The following is a 15846-nucleotide window of genomic DNA, read 5'->3' as shown; positions in this document are numbered from 1 at the left end:
GCAGCAGGTTCTGAGTCGCTTCTGCTGACGTCAGCGGCAACGATTGATAACGTAACGTAGGGTAGGCCGTGACCAAATCTGAAGGGTGACGCGAAGGGCCTACCGGGTGGCGAAGTGGTAGTGCTAGGGGTAGTGGTAGTGGTAGTGGTAGGGCTCAAACTGAGAATTGGAATCGGGCCTTGGAGTAGCCCCTAAGGACCTACAGAAGGACTTCCAGACCCGGGAGGAAAACTTCAGACCACGGAGACGAAAAGTCGGTCAGGTGGAGCAGAGCTTGGTCCTGGATCCTTTTCCAATGCCCCCTAGACAAGTCTTACGACATTCCAGCAAGCAGCCCTCACAAAACACTTCTCTGACAGGATGGTGTCACCCTCCCTGTCGGCCTTGGGAGGTTCAAACTGACGTGACAGAGCATTAGGCTTCACGTTCTTGCTGCCGGGACGATAGGTCAGGGAAAAGTCAAAACGTCCAAGAAACAGTGCCCACCGGGCCTGGCGAGAATTCAAACACTTTGCATCTCTTAAATAGGTCAGGTTCTTATGGTCCTTAAGGACTAGAAAAGGTAGCTCCGAGCCCTCCAACCAGTGCCTCCACTCCTGAGGAGATGCCACTACAGCCAGGAGTTCCCGGTTCCCGATGTCGTAGTTGTCCTCAGCCAGTGGCAAGGGGTGCACCTTGTCACCTTCAGAGCAACGCTGGGAGAGCACCGCACCAATGCCAGTGTCAGACGAGTCAGCCTCGACGATGAACTGTCTGGTTTGGTCCGGCTGGCGCAGGATGGGTGCCGAGGCGAACAAGGAGCACAACATGTGAAAAGCCTCCTCAGCCTCGACAAACCAGAGGAAGGAAGCTCCTAGTCTCTGTGAACCGTGTAAGAGGAGCAGCAATCTGGCTATAGCCCCTGATGAACCTTCTATAAAAATTAGCAAAACCCAGGAACTTTTGAAGCTGCTTACGGGAACCCGGTACCGGCCACTGAGTAACTGCCTCAATCTTTTTAGGATCCTTAATTGGCCCTGCTCTAAAATGAAACCCATAAAACATACAGACGATACCCCAAAATTGCACTTCTCAGCTTTAATGAACAATTTGTTCTCTAATAGGCGTTGTAGAACGCGAAGAACATGGCAGAGATTTTCCTCAGAGGTTCTGGAAAAGATTAGAATATCATCAAGATACACGTAGACAAAGTCATTCAAGAAATCTCTGAGAACACCATTAAGCAGTCCTTGGAAACTGAACAGCTTTACCAAATGCAGAGAGGTGTCTTGAATGCAGTCTCCCACTCATCTACCTCTCTAATGCGGACTAAATGATAGGCATTTCATAGATCAAGCTTCGTAAATATCCTAGCCTTGTTCAAGGCCAAGGCTCAAAAGAAGGGTCAATTAGTGGTAATATTATTTAGTCCCCGGTAGTCAATACATGGTCTGAGAGTCTTGTCTTTCTTGGCAACAAAGGGCACCTAGGGGAGATGAGCAAGGTTGGATCAACCCAGCTGCCAGTGACTCCCCTATATAAGTCTCAAGAGCCTGTCTCTCCTGGCGAGATACATTGTAGAGCCTACTGGAGGGTAGAGGAGAGCCAGGGAGCAAGTCTATAGCGCAGTCATAAGGGCGGTGTGGTGGCAGTGATAGGGCCCTTTCTTTACTAAAAACCTCACCCAAATTGTGATACTCTGGAGGAACACAGGAGAGGTCAGGAGGGAAGACACAGTTAGCTGAGGGCCTGAGGTTACAGGAGCAGCACATAGGAGCAGGAAAGGGAATACAAGGGGTGCAAGAAAAACAGGAGCAGCTATGACACTGTGAGTGACAGGAATGACTCCAACCCAAGACAGAAGAATTCACCCAGTCAAAGTGAGGGTTGTGCAGAAGAAGCCAAGGCAAACCAAGAACTAACTGAGAGGAAATTACAAGGAAACTAATCACTTCAAAATGGTTACCCGAAATAGTGAGGGACAGGGGCCTAGTCTCGTGAGAAAAATCAGTCAGGGGTCTGCCATCAATGGCACAGATCGGTCGGGGAACGTCAAGATCAACCAGGAGAACATTTAGGGAAAGAGTAAAGTCCTTGTCAATAAAGTTGTCGTCAGCGCCAGAATCTATTAGAACAGAGTCAAGAGTGCAGGTAGAGCAATACGGTGAGAAGGGTCAGGGGAAGAGAGGGTGTGTCCCACTTACCTTAGGACGACTAGGACAAAAACGTAGTCTGTGACCAGGCTCTCCATAGTACAGGCACAACCCCCTTGTTAGCCTGTGCGAGCGCTGTTCTGGAATCAAGTGTTTTTCGACCAAGTTGCAATTTCTCGTGAAGATATAGCCTCAAATTGATCCACATATGTGTATTCATTGATCATCAATATATGTCCTCGTTTTGTGTACTCAATATTTACCATTGATGTTGTCTTTTATTCAGAGCTCAAACATATTCTTGTATGTTGTCTTTCAACTTTCGTCTTTCGCATGGAGCAGGGTTCAAGGGTTGGGGGCTCTGGGCATCTGTGCCTTAGCTTTGTATGGACCTTGGTGCCACTTTTTGTCAGTAGTTCAAACTGTGGGCGACACAAGGCATATGTGTTGGAAAAGAGGATGTAAGCCATGTGGGCATGCTCTTCTTGTTGAGATAAGAAACGTATACGATTCTAAAAATGTAAAGACACAGAATTGATGGTCTACAGACCTGGTTTGAGATAACAAGTGTGAAGGAAGACTGAAGATTCTTTGTATAGGTAAATGTTTAGGTCAAGGCATGGAAACAACATCTGTTGTTCATGAAGGAGTCAGATTTTGGAAAACATCCTGTACCCAGAGTTTGTAATTGTACACTCCACTTACGTCACGTGTTTGTGGAGGGTCTCGAGGTCTTCAAAAGAAGGGACTTCCTCAAATATTTTCAGCCACTCTCTGGAAGGATCTGGTGGGTGAACCAGGATTTTGGACAGAGACTGGACCGAAACGCTCGAACTTCTGGTATTTCTGAATAATTTGCATTTTTTGTTTACTGTTGTATTTCAGGTCTTGTATGGCCTACATTTGTTATCATTCTTTGCTATTAATAAATTGACTGTTTTAATTCTAAATGTTACTCTTCCTTGGATCAAACGAATGCGCAGAGCTCATTAGACAGGATAGAGGTTTGAGTTCTCTTCACTCGTCAGGTGGCGGCATAGAGGTCATGGGAGTCATCTGAGTAACTGGTCGGTTACAGAGGAAAGGATGAGGAGAGAAAGCATATTTGCGAAGTTCTCTGCAGTGTTCCCTCAGCCTATTATCTATTTTAATGGGTACGCTAACAAGACCCTTTAAGGCCCGGTTCCGATTCTTATTTTGAGCCCTACCACTCGGCCTGACACTATGGGGGCATGCCCGAAAGTTGTAGTGGATTCCCAATTCTACTTTCCGTGAAGTGGTAGTGTTTAAACGTAGTGCCTGGTCTCCCTACCAGGCTAGTGAGGTGTCGTAGTTGTGTTTTGTTTTTTTTCCCCCGAGATCTTTTCTTTTTCCTTTGTGTGCAGAGGAGGAACAACCAGCTGCAGGAGATCAGGCAATCAAGGCCGATGCTGAAGATTCCGACAGTCCGTGAACGCAACGCCAGTTGATCGCTTCCACACGTTCAGTAAAGTTCGCTCCCGTTCGGTCTAAGTTATTTCCCAATCTCTAAAACTCTCTTGTACACTCCTGGCGTTGCCAGCGCTTTTGTTATTGCCTTTTTGATCCTGATTTTGGATTTTAGTTTTTTGGGGATTTTAGATCGCTTGCTGGCTGAGCCAGACAAGCCTTTCAGTACACCGCTGATATTCCATGCTGATAAAATATAAACACACAGTGAAGATGCTAACATTAGCTAGTGACTGTTCGTAAACTTGTGAGTATGCATTACATTCTTGACGATATTCCTGCTAATAAACTTTTAAGTTAACTTTTAACAGTTAGTTGTTTCTGTATATTATGTGAAAAGTATTATTTCTTGCATATAAAAACGATGTTTAATTTGACGCTAATTAAGCATTGTTTTCAACGATATTTCATGGTAATACACTTTTAAGAGTAACAGTGAAGATGCTATTGTTTGTGTATTTAATGTGAAAAGTATTATTTCTTGCAGATAAATAACGGTGTTTAATTCGATGCTAATTAAGCATTATTTTCAACGATATTCCTTGCTAATAAACTTTTAAAAGTAACAGTGAAGACGCTATTGTGTGTGTATTTCATGTGAAAAGTATTATTTCTTGCACATAAAAAACTATGTTTAATTTGAGGCTAATAAAGCATTTTTTTGACGATATTCCATGCTAATACACAATTAAGAGTAACAGTGAAGATGCTGTTTGTTTGTGTATTTCATTAAAGCCAAGTAATTTATGTGAATCATGTGTATTTATATGTGTTAAGACAACACTTTGTCTTAACAGTTAACCATTGATAATTTCCAAATTATTTGAATGTATTATAATTTTTTTGTTTCCATGTTCTCCAGGATGATTCAGAATCCCCTGAACCGGGTCCCAGCACGCCAGGAGCTCCAACACCCACCACTAGCCCCAACACATCCGGATTCTGTCACCGGTCTCCCAGGGTCCCCAGCTTCAAGCCCGGCAACACCCATAAGGTACTTGGAGGAGGCGGCAAAGGAGTCAAATAAAAACAAAATTTAGATTGACTTTCTGTTTTTGGGTGTTTTTTTTCTAATATATTTAAGCATTATTTTGTTTACGTACTATAGTTGTTTGGTTGTTGCACTTTATTTTGGTCCGTGTGTTACGTGTGTCAGATTGTTCGGTCAAATACAAGATTTGTTTTTACATTTTCTAGTGTTGTCATTCCTAAATATATATTTATATTCATATTGGTACAATAAATACAGATGTTAAATTATAAACATTTTAATAAAACAAACACTTGCTGTACCTCAGCCTCCACGTAGTGTGTGCAAGTTGAAGTTGGTTCTGCAGTACACTGAGAGAGAACCATTCTGAGGAGGACAATTCACACACTATTAGAAATGAGAATTCAATACGCTCTAAACATAGTTGACTACTGTTTTCATTATTTCAGAAAAACAAAACAAAGAAACGGGTAAATGGAGGGCTTATTGTTAGCTTGCAATTGTGGTCATAAAAAGTTCATAAATTTCAAAAATACATCGATCAACACAGCACAATAAGCTCCAAACTTCAGTTCGCTACCGTTTGCATACTTTAAGAAAACAACAACAAACAAACACAAACATCGCTGGTATCGTTACCGCGTGGTGATCTGTTACACAAAACTTACTTTCAAGCAAAAACAAACCCCTGAAATTTCCTAACAGCACTTGGATGTTTCGATTCATCAGTGATACACAAGTAGATAAAACCGGAGAGTTGGATTCCCATAGAGAAGTGGCCCAATCAGCTGCTCTACCCCGGAGGAGATTAATTAAATACGCTATCTTAGCACAACAAGAAGAGTAGGACAACGGCTGTTTGTTAAAAACTAACTGACACTGGAAAAATAAATGTGCTCAAAGTCGAGAGACCCAGATGCGGAAACAGTTCAGAATCTTCAGGTAGAAATACAAAGAGATTTAATTACAGACCATAAACAGTAAAAGAAAAAGCAATCACAAAAAAAGGTACAAATCCAAAATGTGCCCAAGAACGGGTGTCAAAAACAAAAATGTATCCACAATAGAAAACGGGTACACAGGAACCCAGGACAGGGGCAGTGGCTGACAACTAAAAGAAGATCAAGAAAAACTCACGTTAGGAACTAAAGATGCCGACACCGTCAGAACAGAAGTGGTTCGAAAAACTTGATCCAGAGACAACAAAGGATTCAAACCTATGTCAGGAGACTAAATACTCTGGCGGATTTTTCCGGGACAAGATGCTCCTTAAGAATGGAAAGAACCCGCCAAACAATCAGCCGAAGACCGTGCACACCTGCCTGCGCCTGTCACAGAAAGAAAACAAAAACAAGGGCATCACATGGTCAACACGACAGAAATGATCAATCCAGAGTACCTTGACGTTTTTTATTCACCACTTCCAAGCAAAAGAAATACAAGCTTTAACGATCGTCCGGGCTTCTTCTGCGACAGGGACAGTTGAGATGTCCAGACAGAAGAACGAAGAGTTATGAAAATCTTCCTCTGTTTACATTCATCTCACCAACCCCCTGGTCTGAACTTCTGGCCATTGGCTCTCCCTATCCTCCTTTGATGTTTCTACCGCCTAGCGTCCTGCTGGGAGAGTTTTTCCTGTTGTCCTTAGATGATCGTATAGTTTAAGTGTTCCCAAGCCGACATCCTCCTGTTCTGGGAGCTGGTTCCTGTCCTCTGCTCTCTGCTTTCCCCCCTGGAGTGTCAGAAGTTCTGGGGGGTTAGAAGTTCTCCCTCCTTTGACCTCAAACGGAGTATATTTTATTACCGTCTAACCTTAACATCTAGAATATAGCTGTTTAATATAAAATATATTTGATTTCCCTTTAGCATTAATTTAAGTATGGCGTATATGAATATAACAGTTTTAATCAAAAAAAGAACAAGAGCACTTTCTTTGTCTGGGTTGCAGGCTCCTCCAACTATCTATCAGGGTGAAGTCATTTTTATATTGTAGAATTTCCTTTCTTGTTTCAGCGTGCAAGGTGCAATTTCCAGAAGATCGGTCTAATTGAGGTTGAATAACACAATTAAAGTCACCCCCGACCATATAATGTCCAGTCAGATGTGCCAGTGAAAGACATTTCTAAAAAAGTTAGGATTATCATTATTAGTCCCATAAACATTAAACAAATTAAATCGTTTAGAAAAAATGTCACATTGAATTTTGAGATATCTGCCAAAACGATCCTCTGTGATTTTCATCAATTTAAAGGGCAATGACTTGTGTACCAACGTGAAGGATGGATGGATACATTTTATTGATCTTCTTAGGGAAATTGTTTTTCCAGCACACAGCAACACAGACAATAGATTCATTCATTTGCAATAAAAAGAAAGTCCAAAATGACACAATCTAAAAATAAAGAACATAGATCAAAGAAAAAGGATACAAAGATTAAATTGGAATATAATCATCTTTTCACTCCACTCCTGAATGTCAAGAATACTGCACAGAGAAATGTTTTAATGATTCACTATTTAGACCTCAGTGTTAGAGTGTGGAGAGTTGATTCACTGATTCACTGGAACTCTTTTCCAAGATCAACCAACTAAAATGCAACATCAAAGTAATAGCCATGCAACATCACAGTTAGTGGTGATGTCATTAAAGTCTTGAACCCATCTTGAGTGTTACAAAAGTATAAAAGAACTACACAACTGTGTTCAGAAAGATACAATATTAGAAGTCATTATTTCAACAATGCTACATTTGAGCATATACAGTATTTGCAGAGGTTATGAAAGATTACATTTTTAATTTTTTGATCTGAGATAGATGCAAATCATCGCTCATGTCAAGTTCATTATACAATGAGTATCGTCTACAGAGAGTGTTTTGTGATGCTGTCATCAGAGTTAGCGATGTTCATTTCCCTGTTCACAAGATCATCCTCTGTAACTGCAGCCCTTACTTCCGGTATGTAAGTTTTATTTCATTAGAGCTCAAAAAGAAATAATTCATCTATGAACTTAAACCTAGTTTATTAATTTGTTTGCACTACCAAATCTTCAACTTTAATTCTATCAACCTATATGTCAAAAAATCTTTTGTTCTTCTATTTAGATCTCTTTTTGAACGCTGGTCTGTCCCAGAACAGGGAGAATTTGTCATCAATGGTCTTTGTCCAGACTCCATGGAGTGCATTGTGAAGTTTGCCTATACTGGTTATGTTCCTGTGACCAAAGACAATGTGCGTTCACTGCTGCGAGCTGCAGATTATGTGAACATTGTAGAAATCAAGGATTCCTGCTACAAGTTCCTGGCAAAACATATCTGTTTAGAAAACTGTATTGGGGTCTGGAAATTTACAAAGACTTTGCAATCCTTTGAGATCCAGCAGAAGGCCTTCGATTTCATTCTGGCTCATTTTGAAGAGCTCTCAGCTTCGGAGGAGTTTACTGGGCTGACCCTACAGGAGCTATCAGACATCCTGGTGAGAGATGATCTCAATGTGAGCGAAGAGAGCTCAGCTTTTCAGGCTGTGGTTGACTGGGTCTCACATGATCATGTACAACGAAGAAAACATATCAAAGAACTGTTGTGTAAAGTAAGTTAAAAACATCTAAAAACCAAAATCATCAACAACTGAGTAAAGTCTAATGAGGTCCCCACAGATTGAGTTCAGCCTATTAAACTGCATATTAGTGATCAATCAGAATATTGAATGGATGAATTTAATATTCAAAATATTGAAAGGTTGAATTAGTTATATTTTCGATTATTAAATATTTTTAATTTATAGCCTTTAACACTAGTCCCAGAATTTCTACCTATAATGCCCACAAAGTTCAATATTCTGATGGCCCTGATATACTTCCATAGTCATTCTACAAAACCAATATAATTTCTTCTTTGCAAATAAGCAATTATTTGATGAATTTCACATCATGTCTACATTTTGAAAAGTTAAATAGACCTGAAAGAAAGGCTTTATTGAATGACTCATGAATTAATCATGATGTATCAAGTCATCAGTGGTGAAAAGAACTTTCAGATCTCATACTACAAATTGCATAATGTACAACAGCAGCGGGAGCTCTAATGACAGTTTACATTTTACTATTTAATTCAGAAATACTCTTGATTGAAAATGGACCTTTTCATGTAAATGAATATTTGTTTTGACACCTCTGACCCATCTGCTTCGCAGGTTCGTCTTACTTTGTTAACGCCGGATTACATCAGGACCAAAGTAGCTACAAATAAGTTTGTGAAAAATGACACTGCTTGCTCAAATATGGTGTCGCACATTATTTCCAGCGAGCCAAGCCTAAGAACCCTTATTGCCCATCCTCGCTTACCTACCTCAATCCTGTTGGCTATCGGAGGGTTGAACAATGGGAATGCAACAACAACAATAGAGGCCTATGACATCCGTGACAACCGTTGGGTCACCTTGTCCAATACTCTGGAGTATCCCTGTGCACATCATGGAGTTGTGTTCCTCGATGGCTCCATCTACTGTATTGGAGGTTTTAACGGAATGGAATTTCTTAACAGTGTGCGACGATTTGACCTCAAAACAAACACTTGGCATGAAGTGGCCCCAATGCAACGTCGCCGTTCTCATGTAAGCGTCACTGTGCTTAACGGGTGCATCTATGCTTTGGGGGGAGGCTACAATTATAGCATCCGTCTTAGGACTGCCGAGTGCTATAAACCAGAGGAAAACCAATGGGGCTTTATTGCTCAGATGCATCAGACAAGAAGCCATGCAAGCTGTGCAACATTGAATAACAAGGTTCGTGTAAAGATGGATGGATGAATGATTGTTTATAATTATTAGTTTAAGGATCTTTGAGTACTTTGGAAATGTGTAATTTACCTTAAATGTTATCACTCTTAACAGATTTACATTTGTGGTGGATACAATGGGGCAAATAGCCTAAGAACAGCAGAGTCTTACAACCCTGAAACTAACCAGTGGACGATGATCAGCCCCATGCTCTGCCGCCGCAGTGGCATTGGTGTAGTTGTTTATAGAAACCGCATCTACGCTGTAAGTAACCAGTAACCAAAGTTAAAAGCCAGACTTGATGATTACATTTGATCCCACAGTATAAGTTCATTTATATAACACTATATTTACACTGATGATGTGTCCTTAATTAAACTTACCACACTTTCTTTCAAGAGCTCGCACAATATTTTTTTATTTTTTTATTTTTTTAAGTTAATATGCTGTTTGAATAACTACAATATTGTCTATTATTTCTGACACCTTAATTTATTTGACTCCTATAGGTGGGCGGCTTCAACGGTCAACGATATCTCTGCAGTGCAGAGGTCTACCATCCTGGTAGCAACTCTTGGACGTTTGTGTCCTCCATGCATACACCCCGCACTAATTTTGGCATTGCTGTAGTTGAGGAACAACTTGTTTCTGTGGGGGGTACCAACGGACGTACAGCCATATCTGAGGTTGAATACTTGAATGCAAAATCAAACTTGTGGTATAAGGCTTGTAACATGGGTATGGTTCGACGTGCTCTCGGCTGCTGTGTTGTGTCCGGATTTCCCAACATGGCCATGAGTCTCTTTCCTCGAGATCCACGAGTATGTGATGGCTTAATGGCAGTCAGTGATTTATAGACGTTTCATTCATGATGAAAGGATCAGGGTAATATCCTGAACTCAGTCTTTGGGTCTTTTAACTAGGATCCCCTTCCATTGCTGCTCTACTTAGCCATTTAGTGAGGACACTCAAAGAGTGTCTAATGGCCGTTGCTTCTATATATCTTTCCTTATTTCAGTGACTTTGTTAGATTATTACGGTTATATTTATATAGGCCATACTTAAATTAAAGCTAAAGGGTAATCAAATATATTGTATTAAAACGGCTATATTAATTTATTCTAGACGCTAAAGTAAAAGGGTAATAAAATAAACTGTTTGATGTTGCATTATATCAGTACCCACAGAATCAACATTCCAACTGATTACTGTGTTTGGACAAGCTCAACTCAGGAATATAGTCAAGTCAGCGATAGAATAAACATTATAGAAGACCGGAACCAGCGCTCATAACATCAGAACTTCGACCACGGAACATTTGTGATATACCATCATCTGGGGACAACAGGCCTACCACTCCCAACGGGACGCTCAGGGTTATTAATTAATTCAAAGAATGATAGGGGGAGCTGATGGACAGCAGATCTGAACAAAGGAGTCGGAGAGAAAGATGACAATAGAGGCAGATGTTCAGTACTCTGCGCTCTTCTCGTCTTGACTGCTAAATTGTTTGTGTCGCAGAGAGAAGCCCGGTCGATGGAAAGCTTATATTTCCTTGGCTTGGAAGTGGTAAATAAATGACCCGAAGATACTCTGGATTGATAATTTCCTCTGCAAAGCGATCTCGGTGCAGACACATGTTTAACTCTTTCACCTCGGACTCGAGTTACCCAAAAAGTCTTCAAGTGTTACCAGTTGATCTCCATGTACATTATAGACGCTCTTATTTTTGAGTTATTGTACTGCGAAAATTACAGGGAATTAATGTAATATCTGCAACTGTATAGTTTTCTGGGATGTTCAAAGCTCATTGAAGGTTGAGTGGAGACCATTAAAGATCAAGGCTTCCCTTATTATGAAATCACATTTACAATCAAACCCAATCTGTCTTATCCTTTCCTGTTTTATTGTGGAACTTCTTGTTTTTTCTACTTTGTTTCCTGAGTTTGTCCTGGACCACCACGCCATTTCCTGCGTCGCTACAGCTGAAACTGATTAACTCTACTAACCTGCAGAACCTTTTAACCCATCCGTCGTCCCTTAATTTTCCATGTACAACCCAGTTTCTCCTCATTGTGCCAAAACGAACCATGCAGAGTACAGGAGCGCGCTGCAAATGCACATGTATAGAACAGGGGTGTACAAACTACGGCCCACGGGCCAACTCCGGCCCAGTTTTTATTGGCCCGCGGGAAATTCTGAAAATATAATTGAATATGGCCCGCACAAGAAGCTTGAGCTCAACTCTGTTGCACTTCTCAGTTTCAACAATAGATGGAGCCAGCCATGGAAACAGTGCTTCGCAACTGTTACAGCTACTAAACAAAATTAAGCAAAGAAAAACTTTTACCGCGAGTCACCAGAAATGGCAGCACCAAAGAAACGAAAATTAGCAAGTGAGTGTAGAAAATTTCAAACATGGTGGGAAAATGATTCGTTTTTCAAAGAAATCCACAGAAAGTGTGTCTGTTTGATTTGTAATGAATATGTTGCTGTGATGAAAGACTATAATGTTCGTCGGCACTATGAGACCAAACATCAGAGCTACACATCGTACACTGGTGCCGAAAGAGCCCAGAAAGTCAAGCAAGCTCAACAACGTTTTTTTTTTTGTGCTAACAAAATACAGGAAAACGCCACAATAGCAAGCTATGAAGTTGCTTAGCTTATTGCCCAGCATGGCAAACCATTCTCAGACGGTGATTTCGTAAAGCAGTGCCTCATCAAAGTCACAGAAATAATGTGCCCGGAGAAAGTGCAGGATTTCAACAACGTAAGCTTATCCAGAAATACAGTGGTGCGGAGAATCGAGGACTTGTCAGCTAACTTGACACTTCAACTGAGAGACAAAACTTGTGCTTTTGATTTTTACTCCATAGCATGCGATGAGAGTACTGATGCTACAGACACCGCTCAACTGTTAATTTGTTTGCGGGGAGTAGATGATCATTTTTGTTGTACGGAGGAGCTGCTTGATATGATTAGTCCAAGAGGCACAATGACGGGTAGAGATATTTTTTAAGCTGTGTCAGAGGCCGTTGAAAAGATGTGGCTTAAATGGGACAGGCTCTGTGGAGTAACAACGGATGGAGCTCCGGCCATGGCGATCGCAAAGGAATGGCATCGATGGTGTGCGCCAAAGTAAAAGAGAGCAGAGGTGAGGCTGTGAAAATGCATTGTATAATCCACCAAGAAGCACTGTGTGCCAAGACTGTCCAGTTGGGCGATGTGATGAACACTGTTGTAAAAACGGTCAACATAATTCAAGCTAGAGGACTGTACCACATAGAATTTCAAGCTTTCCTTTCTGACGTGGATGCTGAATACGGGGATGTACTCAGTCGCTGAGATCAGAAATCGACCATTTTTTGAAAGAGAAGGGCCGACCTCTTCTTGAACTGAGTGACCCTCTGTGGCTGGCAGACCTAGCATTTTTAGTTGATCTTACTCAACATCTGAATACACTGAATAAGAACCTATAAGGCAAAGATCAGCTGGTGCCACACCTGTATGCGCACATGAAAGCCTTCTGTGTAAAGCTCCGCCTGTTTGATACACAACTACGAAGCTTCAATGTTGCACACTTCCCTGTGCTGTCTGAAATCAAGTCTGCTTATCCGAACGCCGACCTTTCTGCTAAAAATGAGAAATATGTGTCTGTGATTGCATCTCTCGTGACAGAATTCAACCAGCGTTTTCAAGATTTTTCTGTCATTGAAAAACAAACCAAGCTGTTCTCGACCCCCTTCCTGGTGGATGCAGAAGAAGTGGAAGAGAGTCTGCAGTTAGAACTGATTGAAATGCAATGTGATGATTCTCTGAAGAGTCAACTTCAGCTTCTCTCCCTCCCTGACTTCTATCAGAGTTTGGATGGTGCCGAGTTTCCTCTGATGAGACGCCATGCCAAAAGAATGATGAGTCTGTTCGGCTCAACATACATATGTGAACAAACATTTTCTCTGTTAAATCAGAACAAAAGCAGACTGAGAACCAGAATGATTGATAGCCATCTATGTGGAGTCCTTCGTATTTCAACCACCAAACTTTCTCCTGAAATGTCAGCCATCCTTCAATCCAAAGGACAGCTTCACTGCTCCCACTGAGTGCAATGTTCTGCACATTATAAGTGAGTTTTATAGAGTTAAATACACACTGTTACGACAGCCTGAGCCACCTGCAGGCCTGTTGACACTTTTTACTTTATAAATAAACAGTTCTTTATTTAAAACCTAAAGTGTTTGTTTGTGTTCCTTTTTATGTTGAGACCTTGAGTAATGAGCCAGGTTGTAACAAGACAGTATCCATGTGTCACCTCTAGTGTGTGGCCCGGCCCTTTGTTTATTTTTCTGTATTTGGGCCTCACTAAAAAACTTTGGACACCCCTGATTTAGGCTTTCTCAAATCCTTCTGTCTCTTCAAGTTATCCCAGACAGACTCTGTGATTTTGAGATTAGGGCTCTGTGGGGGCCATACCATCACTTCCAGGACTACTTCTTCTTTACGCTGAAAATATTTCTTAAAGACATTGGCTGTATGCTTGGGATACTTGTCCTGCTGCATAATACATTTTGGGCCAATTATACAACTCCCCAATGGTATTGCATGATGGTTAAGTATCTGCCTGTATTTCTCAGCATTGAGAATAACATTAATCCTGAACAAATCTCTAACTCCATTTGCAGAAATCCAGCCCCAAACTTGCAAGGAACCTCCACCATGTTTCACTTTTGCCTGTAGACACACATTATTGTACCGCTCTTCAGCCCTTTGGCAAGCAAACTTCCTTCTGCTACAGCCAAATATTTCAAATTTTGATTCATCAGTCCAGAGCACCTGCTGCCATTTTTTTGCACTCCAGTTCTTATGCTTTTGTGCATAGTTGATTCGCTTGGCCTTGTTTCCATGTCAGAGGATTGTCATTTGGTTGTACATACAGCAGTAGTGCAACAAAAAGAGAGAGCGTTTCTCAGGGATCCAAGACTTGATCACTCAACAATCATACACAAGTAGGCAGCACACAATTCACAAACATTCGGATACATTCCATCAGCAAAATTGACATAAACGTTTAAAAGTGCAAAGTGGAATGATATATAACTAAAAACAGGAACAATAAAACTAAATGGTATAAAAACTGCAGCTATCCCTTTTGGCTAAAACAAAGATTCATTTTTAAAGTGCAAAAGTGATGTCAGTGATCAGTGGGAGTCCCAGCACAGTGGTTTCGTCAACAAACTTGATGATCTGGTTCCCCCCAGAACCAGATCATCAAGTTGTGGCCTTGTATGCATCCGGGATATTTGTACAAAGTCCAGCATGTTTTCTCCTCTGGTTTTAAAGTCCACAATCTGCTTGAACTTGGTAAGCACTTTCTTCAGACTTTTGTGGTTAAAGTGTCCGCGACCACAACAAAGTTTTCCGGGTGTTTAGTCAGAAGCTCACCGATGGCGTCTTGCAGCTCCCCCTCATTACCATGGGCTATGTAAACACTAGCTATTATAACGTTAGTGAATTCCCTCAGCAGGTAGAATGGCCAGCATTTCACAATAATTAACTCAACTAATGAAGAGCAGTGTTTATTGGCTAACGTAGCATTAACACACCAGTTCTTGTTTATATAGATGCAGAGCCCCCCACCTCGACTCACTGTCTCTCTGTAGGACTAAAATAGTGTCATCCCCTCCAGCTGAATGGCCATGTCTGGGGTTGTCCGTAGCCATGTTTCCGTGAAAGCAAACACACATTCTCTGTAGTTTCCTCTCAGAAGGCGTAGATCGTGCAGCTTGTAGTCAAGGGAGCGAATATAAGAGAGAAGGAGCGACAGTACCGCTGGTCTGTAGGGGTTAGCTAATACCCTAGCATGTATCCCGGCTCACTTCCCCCCTCTTTTGTTAACGTTCGCACCACTTACGCTTCCTCCTTACTCGAGTGGCTGCCGGCAAAGTATCCAGTAGTATTCCGTGCTGGTGTAAAGTGCCCAAAATGCAATCAAGCGCTTCAATTCTTGCAGCATTCTTCTTCCTGATGTTTATTAACGTCTCTCGGCTGTAACGTTTGCCAACTAAGCGTCTAGGCTCCACAAGACAGTCGAAACTTTCACACACGCTGATCCCCGACGGGGCCGCTGCGTCCTTACGAGCCGCCACCATGACGTTTGGACGTAGATAGGTTTAGGTTAGGTCAGGAGGTCTCCTTCAGGAATTTTTTTTTTTTTTTCCAATTAGACAGAGCAATACAGCAATTATTCATAAAAATAACAATAAAATAAGAACAAAGAGAAAGAACAAGATGATACAATCTAAGTCTAAAGATAAAGAACATAGATCAAAGAAAAATAACAAAGACTAAAATAGAATAGAACATCGTGATACTTTCGTCCACTCCTGCCCCAAACTCAGAATTGTACAATCTAATAGCCCGAGGAATGAATGAGTCCTTGAGTCTATTTGTTTTGCATCTG

General features: G+C 41.3%; 1 protein-coding gene across 1 annotated transcript; it reads left to right on the top strand.

Moving 5' to 3' along the window:
- The first annotated feature begins 7409 nt into the window (after positions 1 to 7409).
- Positions 7410 to 11225, top strand: LOC148085001 (kelch-like protein 10). The gene is made up of 5 exons (XM_087786036.1): positions 7410 to 7567; positions 7715 to 8198; positions 8802 to 9392; positions 9501 to 9650; positions 9896 to 11225. The coding sequence occupies exons 1-5, from the start codon at positions 7443 to 7445 to the stop codon at positions 10241 to 10243; spliced, it is 1698 nt and encodes a 565-aa protein (XP_087642162.1). The 5' UTR covers positions 7410 to 7442; the 3' UTR covers positions 10244 to 11225.
- The last annotated feature ends 4621 nt before the right edge of the window (positions 11226 to 15846 follow it).

Source organism: Callionymus lyra, chromosome 3, assembly GCF_982586985.1.
Source record: "Callionymus lyra chromosome 3, fCalLyr1.hap1.1, whole genome shotgun sequence".
In the NCBI taxonomy this organism is placed as follows: Eukaryota; Metazoa; Chordata; class Actinopteri; order Syngnathiformes; family Callionymidae; genus Callionymus; species Callionymus lyra.
Note: the sequence above shows the minus strand (reverse complement) of the source record. Positions and strands in the feature narration are given on the sequence as shown.

What these genes read in the sequence shown, in the direction of transcription:
- LOC148085001 (XM_087786036.1), top strand. Translation starts at nt 7,443, where the DNA reads ATGTCAAGTTCATTATACAATGAGTATCGTCTACAGAGAGTGTTTTGT. An exon ending in AACTGCAGCCCTTACTTCCG is followed by an intron (nt 7,568 to 7,714) that starts GTATGTAAGTTT and finishes TCTTCTATTTAG; the next exon opens with ATCTCTTTTTGAACGCTGGT. An exon ending in GTGCAACATTGAATAACAAG is followed by an intron (nt 9,393 to 9,500) that starts GTTCGTGTAAAG and finishes CACTCTTAACAG; the next exon opens with ATTTACATTTGTGGTGGATA.